At 47.2% G+C, this 12,313-nt stretch overlaps 1 protein-coding gene across 2 annotated transcripts in view; it reads left to right on the top strand.

Annotated features, from left to right (window-relative positions):
- Window positions 1-5,597: 5,597 nt before the first annotated feature.
- ARID3B (AT-rich interaction domain 3B) overlaps window positions 5,598-12,313 on the top strand; it is a 58,042-nt gene continuing 51,326 nt past the window's right edge. For both annotated transcript variants that reach the window (XM_054532899.2, XM_009250020.4), the window contains exons 1-2: window positions 5,598-5,735; window positions 8,261-8,907. In XM_054532899.2, coding sequence (XP_054388874.1) covers window positions 8,338-8,907 — 570 coding nt within the window. In that variant the 5' untranslated portion in view covers window positions 5,598-5,735; window positions 8,261-8,337. The remainder of the gene's footprint in view (window positions 5,736-8,260; window positions 8,908-12,313) is intronic.

The following is a 12,313-nucleotide window of genomic DNA, read 5'->3' on the forward strand; positions in this document are numbered from 1 at the left end:
AAAAATTAAAAAAAAAGAAGAGTAACAAAGGCCAGGCACAATGGCTCATGCTTGTAATCCCAACACTTTGGGAGGACAAAGCAGGAGGATCACTTGAGTCCAGGAGTTCAAGACCAGCCTGGGCAACAGGGTGAAACCACATCTCTACAAGAAATACAAAAATTAGCTGGGCGTGATGGTGCACACCTGTGGTCCCAGCTGCTCGGGAGGCTAAGGTAGGAGGATTGCTTGAGCCTGGGAGGCAGAGGCTGCAGTGAGCTGAGATCATGTCACTGCACTCCAGCCTGGGTGAAAGAGAGAGACCCTGTCTCAAAAAAAAAAAAAAAAAAAAAAAGTAACAAGTCTTGGCACAGTTGTTTGTGCCTGTAATCCCAGCACTTTGGGAGGCTGACGCAGGAGGATTGCTTGAGCCCAAGAAAGAGTTCCGGACCAGCCTGGGTAACACAGTTGAGACCTCGAGGCTGACACAGGAGGATTGCCTGAGCCCAGGAGTTCAAGACCAGTCTGGGTAGTACAGTGAGACCCGGCTCAATTAAAAAAAAAAAAAAGTAATAAAATGAATGAAAATCTTGAAAATAAAATTACCTTCACTGAACAAGTGAAATAACAAGAGACTTGATGTATATTATTATGCCTTAAATATGTTTTGCTATAAATCAGCAAAACTACGAGAAATCTGATGAGATAGCTTAAGGTAACATAGACCAGCTCTGTGAAGCTGATGCATGTTGGCTTCAGGCACTCCAAGAAGTACACCAAACAAATCCATCCTGAGCGATGCAAAGACATGCTTTGTGTTTCAGTTTTTATTGCAGAACAAACCACCTCAAAACTTACTGGTTTCACTCTTAAACAATAAGCATTTATTCTTTTTCATCAGTCTGTGGGTTTGCTGGGGAAGTCTTCTGGTCTGGGCCAGCTTAGCTGGGCCTGGATGGTCTAGAATGCTCTTGTTCATATGTCTGGTGGTTGCTGGCAGGCTAGCTGGTCTAAGGGGCCACACTCATACATGTCTGGCAGTTGGTCAGATGTCAGATGGAGTGATGACTATGTGTCTGTCATCATCCATTAGGTTAGTAGGAGTTATCCTCGTGGTAGTGGAAGAGGTCCCAGCAGCAAGAGAAAGCAAGCCCCTGTTGTAATCACTTCTCAAGACACTTCTTGCTTTACATTTGCCAGTGTCCTACAGGACAAAGCAAGTCACACAGCCAAGCCTAGATTCAGTGAGAAACAGACTCCACTTCTGCATTGGAGAAGCTGAAAAACACTGTGGCTATTCTGTTCAACCCACTACCCTTTAGAAGCCAAAGTAGAGATTAAATGATATTCCTTGTAACATGAATGGGCACGTATCTCAGGATTTAATCATCTAGGTTTCAGGGCATTCTACATTTTCTGTTACTTATATCATATTTCTGTGATGGGAGGAGCATGCTTTTCTGTTGCAGCTACTGAGGTCAACTAGTACAGCCACTTTCCTAGGCTCTTTTCTATACCTTGAGACAGAGATAAAACTGAAGAGGTAGGCAAGAAGCTAGATCTTCTCAGGGCCCTATAGGCCACATAAAGGAATTTAGGACTTGATCCCAAGAGCAATGCGAAGCCATAGAGCATTTTAAGGAGAAAGATCCGATCACTTGGGCTGTAGTGAAGACAGTAACTCTAGAAGTTTTGCCAGGAAGGAGAATTAGTGAGATAAGGCTTTAGTCAACAGAATGTGGGATTGAGGGAAAGGCTTTTTTTCCTTCTTCTTTTGAAAGCAAAAGATGAGTGAAACTAGAGTTTGCTTGAATACTAATAAAGGATCCAATATTGTAAGAGGTTAAAGGGAGATCCCTAAGAATTGTGAAGGGAAACTTGAACAGCTATGGAGTTTGGTTGTTTTTTTTTTTAGATGGAGTTTTCGCTCTTGTTGCTCAGGCTGGAGTGCAGTGGCACCATCTCGGCTCACTGCAACCTCTGCCTCCCGGGTTCAAGAGATACTCCTGCCTCAGCCTTCCGAGTAGCTGGGATTACAGGTAACTGCCACCATGTCCAGCTAATTTTTGTATTTTTAGTAGAGACGAGGTTTCACCATGTTGGCCAGGCTCGTCTGGAACTCCTGACCTCAAGTGATCTGCCTGCCTTGACCTCCCAAAGTGCTGAGGTTACAGGCATGAGCCACCGCACCCGGCCTGGAGTTTGGCTTTTAAGAAGAAAACTTCATACAATAAAATTGACTTTATTTTTGTTATATACAGTCCTATGGATTTTAACACATGTACAGATTCAAGTAACTACTACCACAATCAGGATTCAAAAGAATTCCATCACCCTAAAATCCTCCTTTTTGCTATCTCTTTAGTCATTCTCTCCACCCGCTTAGCTCCTGGCAATCACTGACGTACTCTCCAAACTATAATTTCAATATTTGTATGAGTGTCATTTGAGACTGACTTACTTGGCATAATCCTTTCATTATTATGTAGTTATAATGCCTACTTGTTGTGTATATCAATACTTTATTCCTTTTTATTGCTAACATTCCATTGGTGTTGGCTTCTGCTGGTATTCCTTAGGTCAGCAAATGATACCATTATTCTAACAATTACTTGGGCCAAAAACCTTGGCATCATCCTTCACTCTCTTCTCTAGCCTATATGACCAATCCATCAGCAAATCTTAGTGGTTCCACTTTATCTTTTTATTTAGTTATTTTTTTTGAGACAGGGTGTCTCTCTGTTGCCCAGGCTGCAGTGCAGTGGCATGATCATGGCTCTCTACAGCCTCCATCTCCTGGGCTCAAGCCATCCTCCCATCTCAGCCCTGACTAGCTGGGACTACAGGCACACACCATCGCACCTGGCTAATTTTTTTTTTTTTTTTTTGAGATGGAGTCTTGCTCTGTCGCCCAGGCTGGAGTGCAGCGGCATGATCTCGGCTCACTGCAAGCTCCGCCTCCCAGGTTCACGCCATTCTCCTGCCTCAGCCTCCCGAGTAGCTGCGACTACAGGCACCCGCCACCAAGCCCGACTAATTTTTTGTATTTTTGGTAGAGACAGGGTTTCACCGTGTTAGCCAGGATGGTCTCGATCTCCTGACCTTGTGATCCGCCCACCTCTGCCTCCCAAAGTGCTGGGATTACAGGTGTGAGCCACCACACCTGACCCACAGTCCATTTAAAGTTGGTCTTTATTAATGTAGTGATGCCAATCTGTTCAGCAGGACACTATTTTCTTTTTTTTTTTTTTTTTTTTTTGAGGTGGAGTTTTGCTCTTGTTGCCCAGGCTGGAGTGCAATGATGCAATCTCAGCTCACAGTAACCTCTGCCTCTCAGGTTCAAGCTCTCCTGCCTCAGCCTCTGGAGTAGCAGGGATTACAGGTCTTCGCCACCATGCCCGGCTAATTTTTGTATTTTTAGTAGACAGGGTTTCACCATGTTGGTCAGGCTGGTCTCAAACTCCTGACCTCAGGCGATCCACCCGCCTCGGACTCCCAAAGTGCTGGGATTACAGGCGTGAGCCATCGTGCCCGGCCTCAACAGGACAATTTTTTTTTTTTTTTTTTTTTGAGATGAAATCTCACTCTGTCACCCAGACTGGAGTGCAGTGGTGCGATCTCGGCTCACTGCAACCTCCACCCTCCGGGTTCAAGCGATTCTTCTGCCTCAGCCTCCCCAGTAGCTGGGACTACAGGCATGCGCCACCACACCCAGCTAATTTTTGTATTTTTAGTAGAGACAGGGTTTCACCATATTGGCCAGGCTGGTTTCTAACTCCTGACCTCGTGATCCACCCACCTCAGCCTCGGGATTACAGGCGTAAGCCACCGCGCCCAGCAACAGGACAACTTTCTATGACAAGGTACAAGCAAGGAGAAACACATAGGTCCATCCAGGGTGAGGGATTTCGTTGGGGAAAAAGGAGTGTTGTGGTGGGATTAAGATTAAGTAGGGGCAGGACTGTATTAATGTACCACTGAATCTCAAATGGATAAGGAGGGAAGTGAAGAGGGGATTAATGTATAAGAGATAAAGAGAGGCTTTCAACCGATTAGATGCTCTGCTCTGATAAAGTGAAAGAACAGGCTGGGTGCAGTGGCTTACGCCTATAATCCCAGCACTATGGGAGGCCGAGGCGAGCGGATCACCAGAGTTCAGGAGTTCGAGACCAGCCTGGCCAATATGGCGAAACCTGTCTCTACTAAAAGTGCAAAAATTAGCTGGCTTGGTGGCGCACACCTGTAATCCTAGCTACTCGAGAGGCTGAGTCAGTAGAATTGCTTGAACCCCGGAGGCGGAGGTTGCAGTGAGCTGAGGTTGCGCCACTGCACTCCAGCCTGGGCGACAGAGCAAGACTCCTTCTAAAAAAAAAAAAAAAGTGAAATAACAGTAATAACAGTTATGCTGTAATTCTATTTTTTTTTGGTGGGGGGGGAACAGTGTCTCTGTCACCCAGGCTGGAGTGCAGTGGCACAATCATGGCTCACTACAACCTCCACCTCTCCTGGGCTCAGGTGATCTCCCACCTCAGCCTCCCGAGTAAATGGGACCACAAGCATGCGCCAAAACGCCTCATTAAGTTTTGTATTTTTTATAGAGATGGGGTATCGCCTTGTTGCCCAGGCTGCTCTCCAACTACTGGGCCCAAGAGATCCGCCTGCCTCAGCCTTCCAAAGTGCTGAAATTACAGGCGTGAGCTATTGCATCAGGCCTCTAATTCAAAAGTAGTCAAGCTGAGAGAATAGCAGGCTGTAGTTGAAAAGAGCGTTGTTCAAATTACTGAGTCGTAACGCGATAGCGTTTCGAGGGACAAGGTTCAGGTTTAACTGGGATTGGGAGGCTGATATAAGGGTCGCTAAAGACGAGGCCCGATGTTGAATGGGTTGGCCACATAGGCTCTGAAATTATCAAAGATGGTCAGACGGGAGACAGACAAGGAGCTGGATACACAGATCGGCCCATTATCTCCAAACGGGGTGAAGTAGGTGACAGAGTCTAAGGGGAAGGGTTGAAGAAGCAAGTGTTTTTACAAGAGGTGACAGCACCTGGCACATAATCCTGACCTCTGCAAACTGAGACCTGAGAATACTAATTCACATGAGAAGGTTTCAAGGGACGCAACATTCTCGGGACAGCCAGGTCTCTGTCCCAGGAAGGAGCGGAGAAGTTTAGATACAAGTTGATCTAAACACGGGAACCCCTGAGGAAGACCGGCTTGAAGGCAGGAGATTGAGGAGGGGACCGAAGCGGCGGCAAACCCTACACTCTGCTTTTTAGTTACTTTCCTCCCAGCCAACCGCCCAAGCCACACCAACCTCCGCAATAGAAAACGCTCGGAGAACACGATCTCCCGCCCGGCTCTTTTCAACTCCCCGCGGAAGTGCTCACACCGGAACCTCTCTGTGTCCGCACTTTGCCATTGGCCGAGGCTTCCGCCCGCTTCCATTCGCTTCCTCCCACAACTCAGTCGGGCTGCGCGGTTCATAGGAGTCACTTCCGCCTCGTCCCACCGCCCCCCCCGCCCCCCGGTCCGTTTTTAGCTGCTTCCGGCTTCGGCCCAGCCCCGCCCCCTGTGGCCCCGCCCCGCCCCCGCCCCCTCCCCTGGCCGGCGGTCCGGCCCCGCGGCGCCGCTTCCGGTGCGGGCCCCGCCCCGGCTGTGGCCCCCGGCTGCGGAGGAGTCCGAGACGCAGCTGCCGCTCGGGGGCCTGAGCGGCCGCCTCCGCCGCCACCCGAAAACCCGGAGCGCCCCACACAGGTAAGCGGCGCGGGTCCGGGCTCCCTCGGGCATGGCGGGAGAGGAGGCTGCGACAGGTGGAGGGGCCGAGGCCAGGAGCCGAGGCAGGTGTGGAGAGAGAGGGGAAGGCGCGGGTCGGGGGCGCGGGGACCGCGAAGGAAAGTGAGAGGCCGCGGGAGCCCCGAGCGCCCTGTGCCCATTAGGGCATTTGAGATAAAGCGATGAGAAGGGTGAGGGGCCCTGGAGCTGAGTGGGCGCGCAGATAGGTGGGGCGGGGGCCATCGGGAAAGAGCCAGCGGATTGGCTGGGAGGGTTGGTAGAGGTAAAAGTGATAGGGCTGAATGGGGGGAGGTGAATAAAGAATCGGGGGAGGCGTGCAGGGGTGACCGGGAGGTGGGCTGTGGGGCTTACAGGGGCCCGGGGCCAAAAGAATCCGGCAGCAAAGGCAGGGGAATGGTCAGCAGGCCGGGTTCAAAGTTGCAGGTAGTCCGTTGTACCCGGCTTGGTGGTCCGGGAACTTTAGGGGAAATGGGGGAGGGGCCCGTGTGAAGGGATGAAGAGGTTTAGATTTGAGACATAAGTTCTCCAAATGTAGGCAGGTGGCATTGTTTGGATCGCTGGCTGCTTAGGGACTGCGGGAAGATGGGCTCTTTGTGGGAGGGTGTGTGTATTGAGTTGTAGAACTGACTCATCTCAGTCTTACTATAAGAGGCTGTGGGAGGGACACCTCCCCCTCTGCTGGGGACAGCATTCAGAGAAGATGGTGCCACAAGACAAGAAGCAGTTGTTCAGTGACTGGCAGGACTTGGTTGAGAAGTTATTCCGATCGTGATTGATTGACTGTAATGACTATGAGGACATTTAAAATGAACACCGAATTATTTGCTTTATTCTGTAATTTTCTTTGACCCAAATTGTTTTCATTTTAAATGAACACTTTTGCCAACTGAATTTAATGTGGATGTAAATCTTGTCACGCTTTTTTACACTGTAAGAAGAGCTAAAGCAGAATGAAAGTATTGCTGCAAGCGTAACTCACACTTTCTAAAGTGCCAAGAGAGGAAGTAAAGGCAGTAAGAGGCAAATTGGAATGCGAATCTTTCACAGAACACAAAAGGCACAAACCGGGCTATAAGATAAACAGAAAATGAGAACTTTTAATCTCTACTGATTGGCCTAGATTTAAAAATTGTGCCCTTTTTTACTCTAACCTGGAAAAAATCTTAAATCCAAGCAGTTTTTATTGCTAAAGATGTGATTACTTCTCCGTGAATTTTTGAAGATACGAAAGACACTTTGTTTTTTGTCTTTCGACCCAATCCTAAAACACTGGAACAATGCAGATATCAAGTCCCAACATGTGCAGTGCAGCTTCTTTCATGTGATGACAAAATTGTACGCCATGTTGCAAGTCCTGTTCACCTAAAATTGCCCTTGCATAGTAATCCATTCAGTTATGGAGACTTGCTGAAGAAACATAACTCAAGTGAAGTTTGTTGGGGGTGAGGGCCTGCAGGGGAGAGGTGGGGGAGTTAAAGGAGAAGAGGGTGTGAAAGTGATGTGTGTTTGGAGACTGATTGGTAAGAATGCAGATAAACCTGCCCCCAGAATGCTTTTGGCCCGAAAGCCTTTTCTTTTTGTATTTGTCAGAGAATATCATAGTAGAAATGAATCAGAAAGAAAGGGGATGTGAAGAGATTTACTTGGCTGTTTATAAAAAAGAAGGAGCATTAACTTGTTGTTCAGACAATGTTGATATCTGTTTCAAATTAATTAACTTTAAAATCTCCAGAGGAATTCCCCCGTTTGCTTTTGAGTGACGATTGCAATTTGAGACTCTTGCCTCCTTGCGTGTTTCTTTCATGTTGTTGAAATTGGATTCTTTTTGAGGCTATAATGTCCAGTTAGTATGGCTCAGTCCACTCAACAAGCAGGCTGGCAATTTGATCAGGGAAATTTGAAAAGTTTAAACCCAAGAGCAGCTTGCTTGGTCTTGCTTTTTCTATGACAGTAAAACTGTCTGCCTGATAGTTCTGTGTCTAGCTTAGAGGTGATATCTTTGTCCTGTGGGCTTGGGAACATATTCTCTCTTTTGCAGGCAGGTCCTTCTTTTCCTTTATTATTATTGTTTGCATAATTATGCTTCTGCTACAGTGCAAACCCAGTTACCTTTTCAGTAATTAATGTTCAGTAACATTAATTCAGCAACAGATTAATGTTTGATAATGTAGAGGAAGAGAGATCAGAACACGTTAGCAGACTGGATATTGGCTGGATGTACTTCTTTTAAAGCCCTCAACAGTCTGCTGCTACTACTGAAATTCATTCCCTATTTCCCCTCTTAGATCCTGTTTCTCTTCTTCACACCTTTTCCTACCCACCCACGAAACCCCCACCACTCACTCATCTTAAAACTCAGGTTTAGGAGCATATGTTTAGCTTTCGGAACTCATGGCCCTCTACTGGAGAAAAGGAAACCTTTTTATACCTGTTTTACATAGTTGTTTTCTCCCCCTCCTTCTTTGTGGTTTCTGTTAATCACTAAGGTTTAGACCCAGTGTGCCTGGTGGGCTGTGCCCAGGTTCAGAGTCATGCCACTCTGTGGGTGAAGCTTGAGGCAATAATGGAGCCACTTCAGCAGCAGCAGCAGCAGCAGCAGAAGCGGCAGCAGCAACAGCAGCAACAGAAGCAGCCACACCTGGCTCCTCTGCAGATGGATGCCAGAGAGAAGCAGGGCCAGCAGATGAGAGAAGCCCAGTTCTTGTATGCCCAAAAGCTGGTCACACAGCCGACTCTCCTTTCCGCCACACCTGGGAGGCCTTCTGGCAGCACTCCCTTAGGTCCCTTAGCCAGAGTTCCACCCACCACAGCAGTGGCCCAAGTCTTTGAACGGGGCAACATGAACTCAGAGCCTGAGGAAGAGGACGGAGGTTTGGAAGATGAGGATGGGGATGATGAAGTTGCAGAGGTGGCTGAGAAAGAAACCCAGGCTGCTTCAAAATATTTTCATGTGCAGAAAGTAGCTCGCCAAGATCCCAGAGTGGCACCCATGTCCAATCTACTTCCAGCACCAGGGCTCCCACCACATGGACAACAAGCTAAAGAAGACCATACCAAAGATGCTTCCAAGTCCTCACCTTCTGTCTCCACAGCAGGGCAGCCGAACTGGAATCTGGATGAGCAGCTCAAGCAGGTCAGTCTTTCTGGTATTGGAGGTCATTTGTTCTTCCTAAAGGCCGGAGAGGGGTAATGGACTGACAGGGTCAGGGGCTGTGCCAGTCTGTGCCTTCTCACCCCACTTCAGTGACCAACAGCCTAGACATGAATAGACTTTGGATTTTGGATTTTTTTCTTATTTAATATTTATTTTCTTCATTAAAGCAATGAAGTGTATGTTACTCTTTTTTTTTTTTTTGGACATGGAGTTTTACTCTGTCGCCCAGGCTGGAGTGCAGTGGTGTGATCTCGGCTCACTGCAACCTCCACCTCCCAGGTTCAAGCAATTCTCCTGCCTCAGTCTCCTGACTATCTGGGACTATAGGCGCGTGCCACTATGCCTGGCTAATTTTTTGCATTTTTAGCAGAGACGGGGTTTCACCATGTTAGCCAAGATGGTCTCGATCTCCTGACCTCATGATCTGCCCACCTCGGCATCCCGAAGTGTTGGGATTACAGGTGTGAGCCACCGCCCCTGGCCTGTATGTTACTCTTAATATAGGTTTTTCCAAGTTTGATGTGAAAGAATGTCAATACAATCTTCTTTTTTAAAGGAAGGATGAAGTTGCAACAATGTTGTGAGGAATATCTAAAATGAGATGTGTGACTAATTACAGCTTTTCTAATAATAATGTTTTCTAACAGTAATGTAAAAGAACGTTCTTGCCTAAGACAGTTTCTTAGCTCCAGGCTAACCCTCTTTAAGAACAGTTGGTTGTTTGGAGCTAAACACAGCTGACAAGAAACACTTGCATTGTATATATTTTCCAACAAAGAGCCTTGTAGACATGATTTCATTTCACTCTTACATCATCCCCTTGACAACAGGGAAGGGTAGACCTCAAAATTTCCTTTTTAGTCAAGGAAAGCTGAAGTGACTTCCAAATGGCTGAGCATCAGAGTCAGTTAGGGAGCTTTTTAAAAAATACAGATTGCTGAGTCCTAATGAATTATCTTGGAGGATGGAGCCTAGGGAATCTTTGTTCTCAACCAAGCCTCTTCTCTTTCTGACCCATAATATAGTTTTTCCTCGCCCAAAGGATGGGAGTGATGATAAGTTGTTCCAGCTTAAGTGACTTGTTGGTGCTTAGTAAGGGAGTTCATGGGTACCCTGCAGAAGCACACACACTTATTGTGATCCAGTGGTACTGTTTAGAAATCATTTGTGAAAAGCTGTGGGTTTTCACAGGGCAACTGAGAAGTCATATAAGAAAGGTCCTTTGGAACCCGAAAAATCAAACCTCTTGGATCAGGAGGTCTGTACAGTAGATCTGAGTTTTACAACAATAGTGTTTGCAGCCAGCAGTGGGATTCAAATCCCATCACTTCCAAATATTGCCCTTGTGATTTTTTAGTAGGGCTCTGAATTGCTCTGAGCCTGTGTCTTCTCATCTGTGAAATAAAAAGAATGCCACTGCCTCCCATGGATGTTTTAAGGATTAACTGAGCTAGCACATGTGAAAGCCTGTCCAGTGCCAGGCACATGGTAGGTAATAGTGCCCGGGGGAGCTCTTTTATGTAAACAGTGCCACCCTCTCCTGCATCACACAGATATGCCTCTGAAGTGGGAGAGGTACTGAGATACACAGAGGTTTTCGCTCACATCACCCAGGGAGATAGTGGCAGAGCTAGGACTAGAATCAGAGAATCCCAACTTCCACGACAGCAGCACCCTGGCCGCCAGCCCAGACCCGCCTCCCACTGATTGCTTTGGTTTAGCAAAACATCTGTGAGTTGCCGGCTGCCCCCGCACTGCTGTGTGGTTGGCAGAGTTCCATACCGGCCGCTGAGTCAGCTTATAGCGGGATCCTGCCCTGACAGCGCTGGGAAAGTTCAGGCCCGAGGCGGCTGGGCTGCCCCCGCCTTGGCAGCTGGCCAGCGTCTGCGTGTGTGCAGTCGTTCCTAGAAAGTGCAGCCGCATGCGAGGAACAAGTGGAGCTCCAGAGCCTGTCTGTCTTCAGGAAGTGTAGCAGGTGTTGAGGTCAAGCCATTAGAGGTTTAAAAAAAGACTCTTCAGAACTGGCGTGTGCACGTGCACACGTGTGCACCGTGGCAGGGCACCCAGCACCATGTTATCTAGATGGTGGCAGCCCTATGACTACGTAGCTGAGTATTCAGGGCCTGGCTGTTGGCATTTGAAACTCTTTGCGTTCACTTTATGTTTCTGAGGCATATTCACTAATTATAGACTGCTTGGCAGAGCACCTGCCAAAATGTTTTATAAATACCACAGTAGCTGAGGTATAATCCCTCACCCGAAATTTACCTTCCCTCAGGATTTGGAGATCAAGAACTGAACTGGGGGGCTTTGGGTAGCAATGACTTAAACCCTCAGATGTGCACGTCCTTTTCCCCTTTAATTTTTAACATTGATTTGGTCTGTGCTCTCCTTGTCTATAAATCCTGCTTTTAAAGGAGTAAATCATGTGCTTGGGGATTTTAAAACTTTTTTTTAGTTATATTTTAGAAGGGCCAAAAATAATAATATTCTTGGGGAGAGCCTGTAGAAACCATTACAGATCATTAGACTAGCTTGTTTTGTTGTTCACAATCTTTTCTTTATGAAACTTAATGGAGTGCAAAAATAGAATATCCCTTGCTCCAGCAACAATTACAAAGACCTTTACAGTTGACACAGATCTTTCCCCTTCCCCACCCCTGACACAGAGCGCACTCTGTTGCCCAGGCTGGAGTGCAGTGGCGAGATCTCGGCTCCCTGCAACCTCCGCCTCCTGAGTTCAAGTGATTTTCGTGCCTCACCCTCCCTAGCAGCTGAGATTACAGGCATATGCTACCATACTTGGCTAATTTTTTTTTTATTTTTATTTATTTTTTGTATTTTTAGTAGAGATGGTTTCGTCATGTTGGCCAGGCTGGTCTCAAACTCCTGACCTCAAGTGATCTGCCTGTCCTGGTCTCCCAAAGTGCTGGGATTACAGGCGTGAGCCACCGCGCCCACCCTGACACAGATCTTATTGTTAATGTGATACAGTTCTTTTGAACAACAAACTTTTACAGAGGCTTCTTTGTGCCAGACCTGTGCTGTATGAAACAAGGCATGTTTCTCCCTCAGGGAGTTCAGGTCTAGCGGTGGCAGTGTGGGAACCTCAAGGGGGATTCGAACTTGGGTTACAATAATTTGATTCTGTCCTGAGTCAACTGGAGCCCAGCCACACAGTCTGTGCTATGGCAGAGATATTTTAAAACAGAGTTTTGTTTCAAACATTCACATGCCAAAGTTTAAAAAGTTAATTTTGTCTACAGCATAGCATAGCTTGGCAAACCAACAGGAATACTCAGAAGTATTTTGCAAGATTTTGGGGTAAGGGAGGACAGGCATCTGCTAACTGAAAAGTGAAACTGGGAAAGCTTAAGGGTTCCAG

The sequence above is a fragment of the Pongo abelii genome, chromosome 16 (genome assembly GCF_028885655.2).
Source record: "Pongo abelii isolate AG06213 chromosome 16, NHGRI_mPonAbe1-v2.0_pri, whole genome shotgun sequence".
NCBI lineage: Eukaryota > Metazoa > Chordata > Mammalia > Primates > Hominidae > Pongo > Pongo abelii.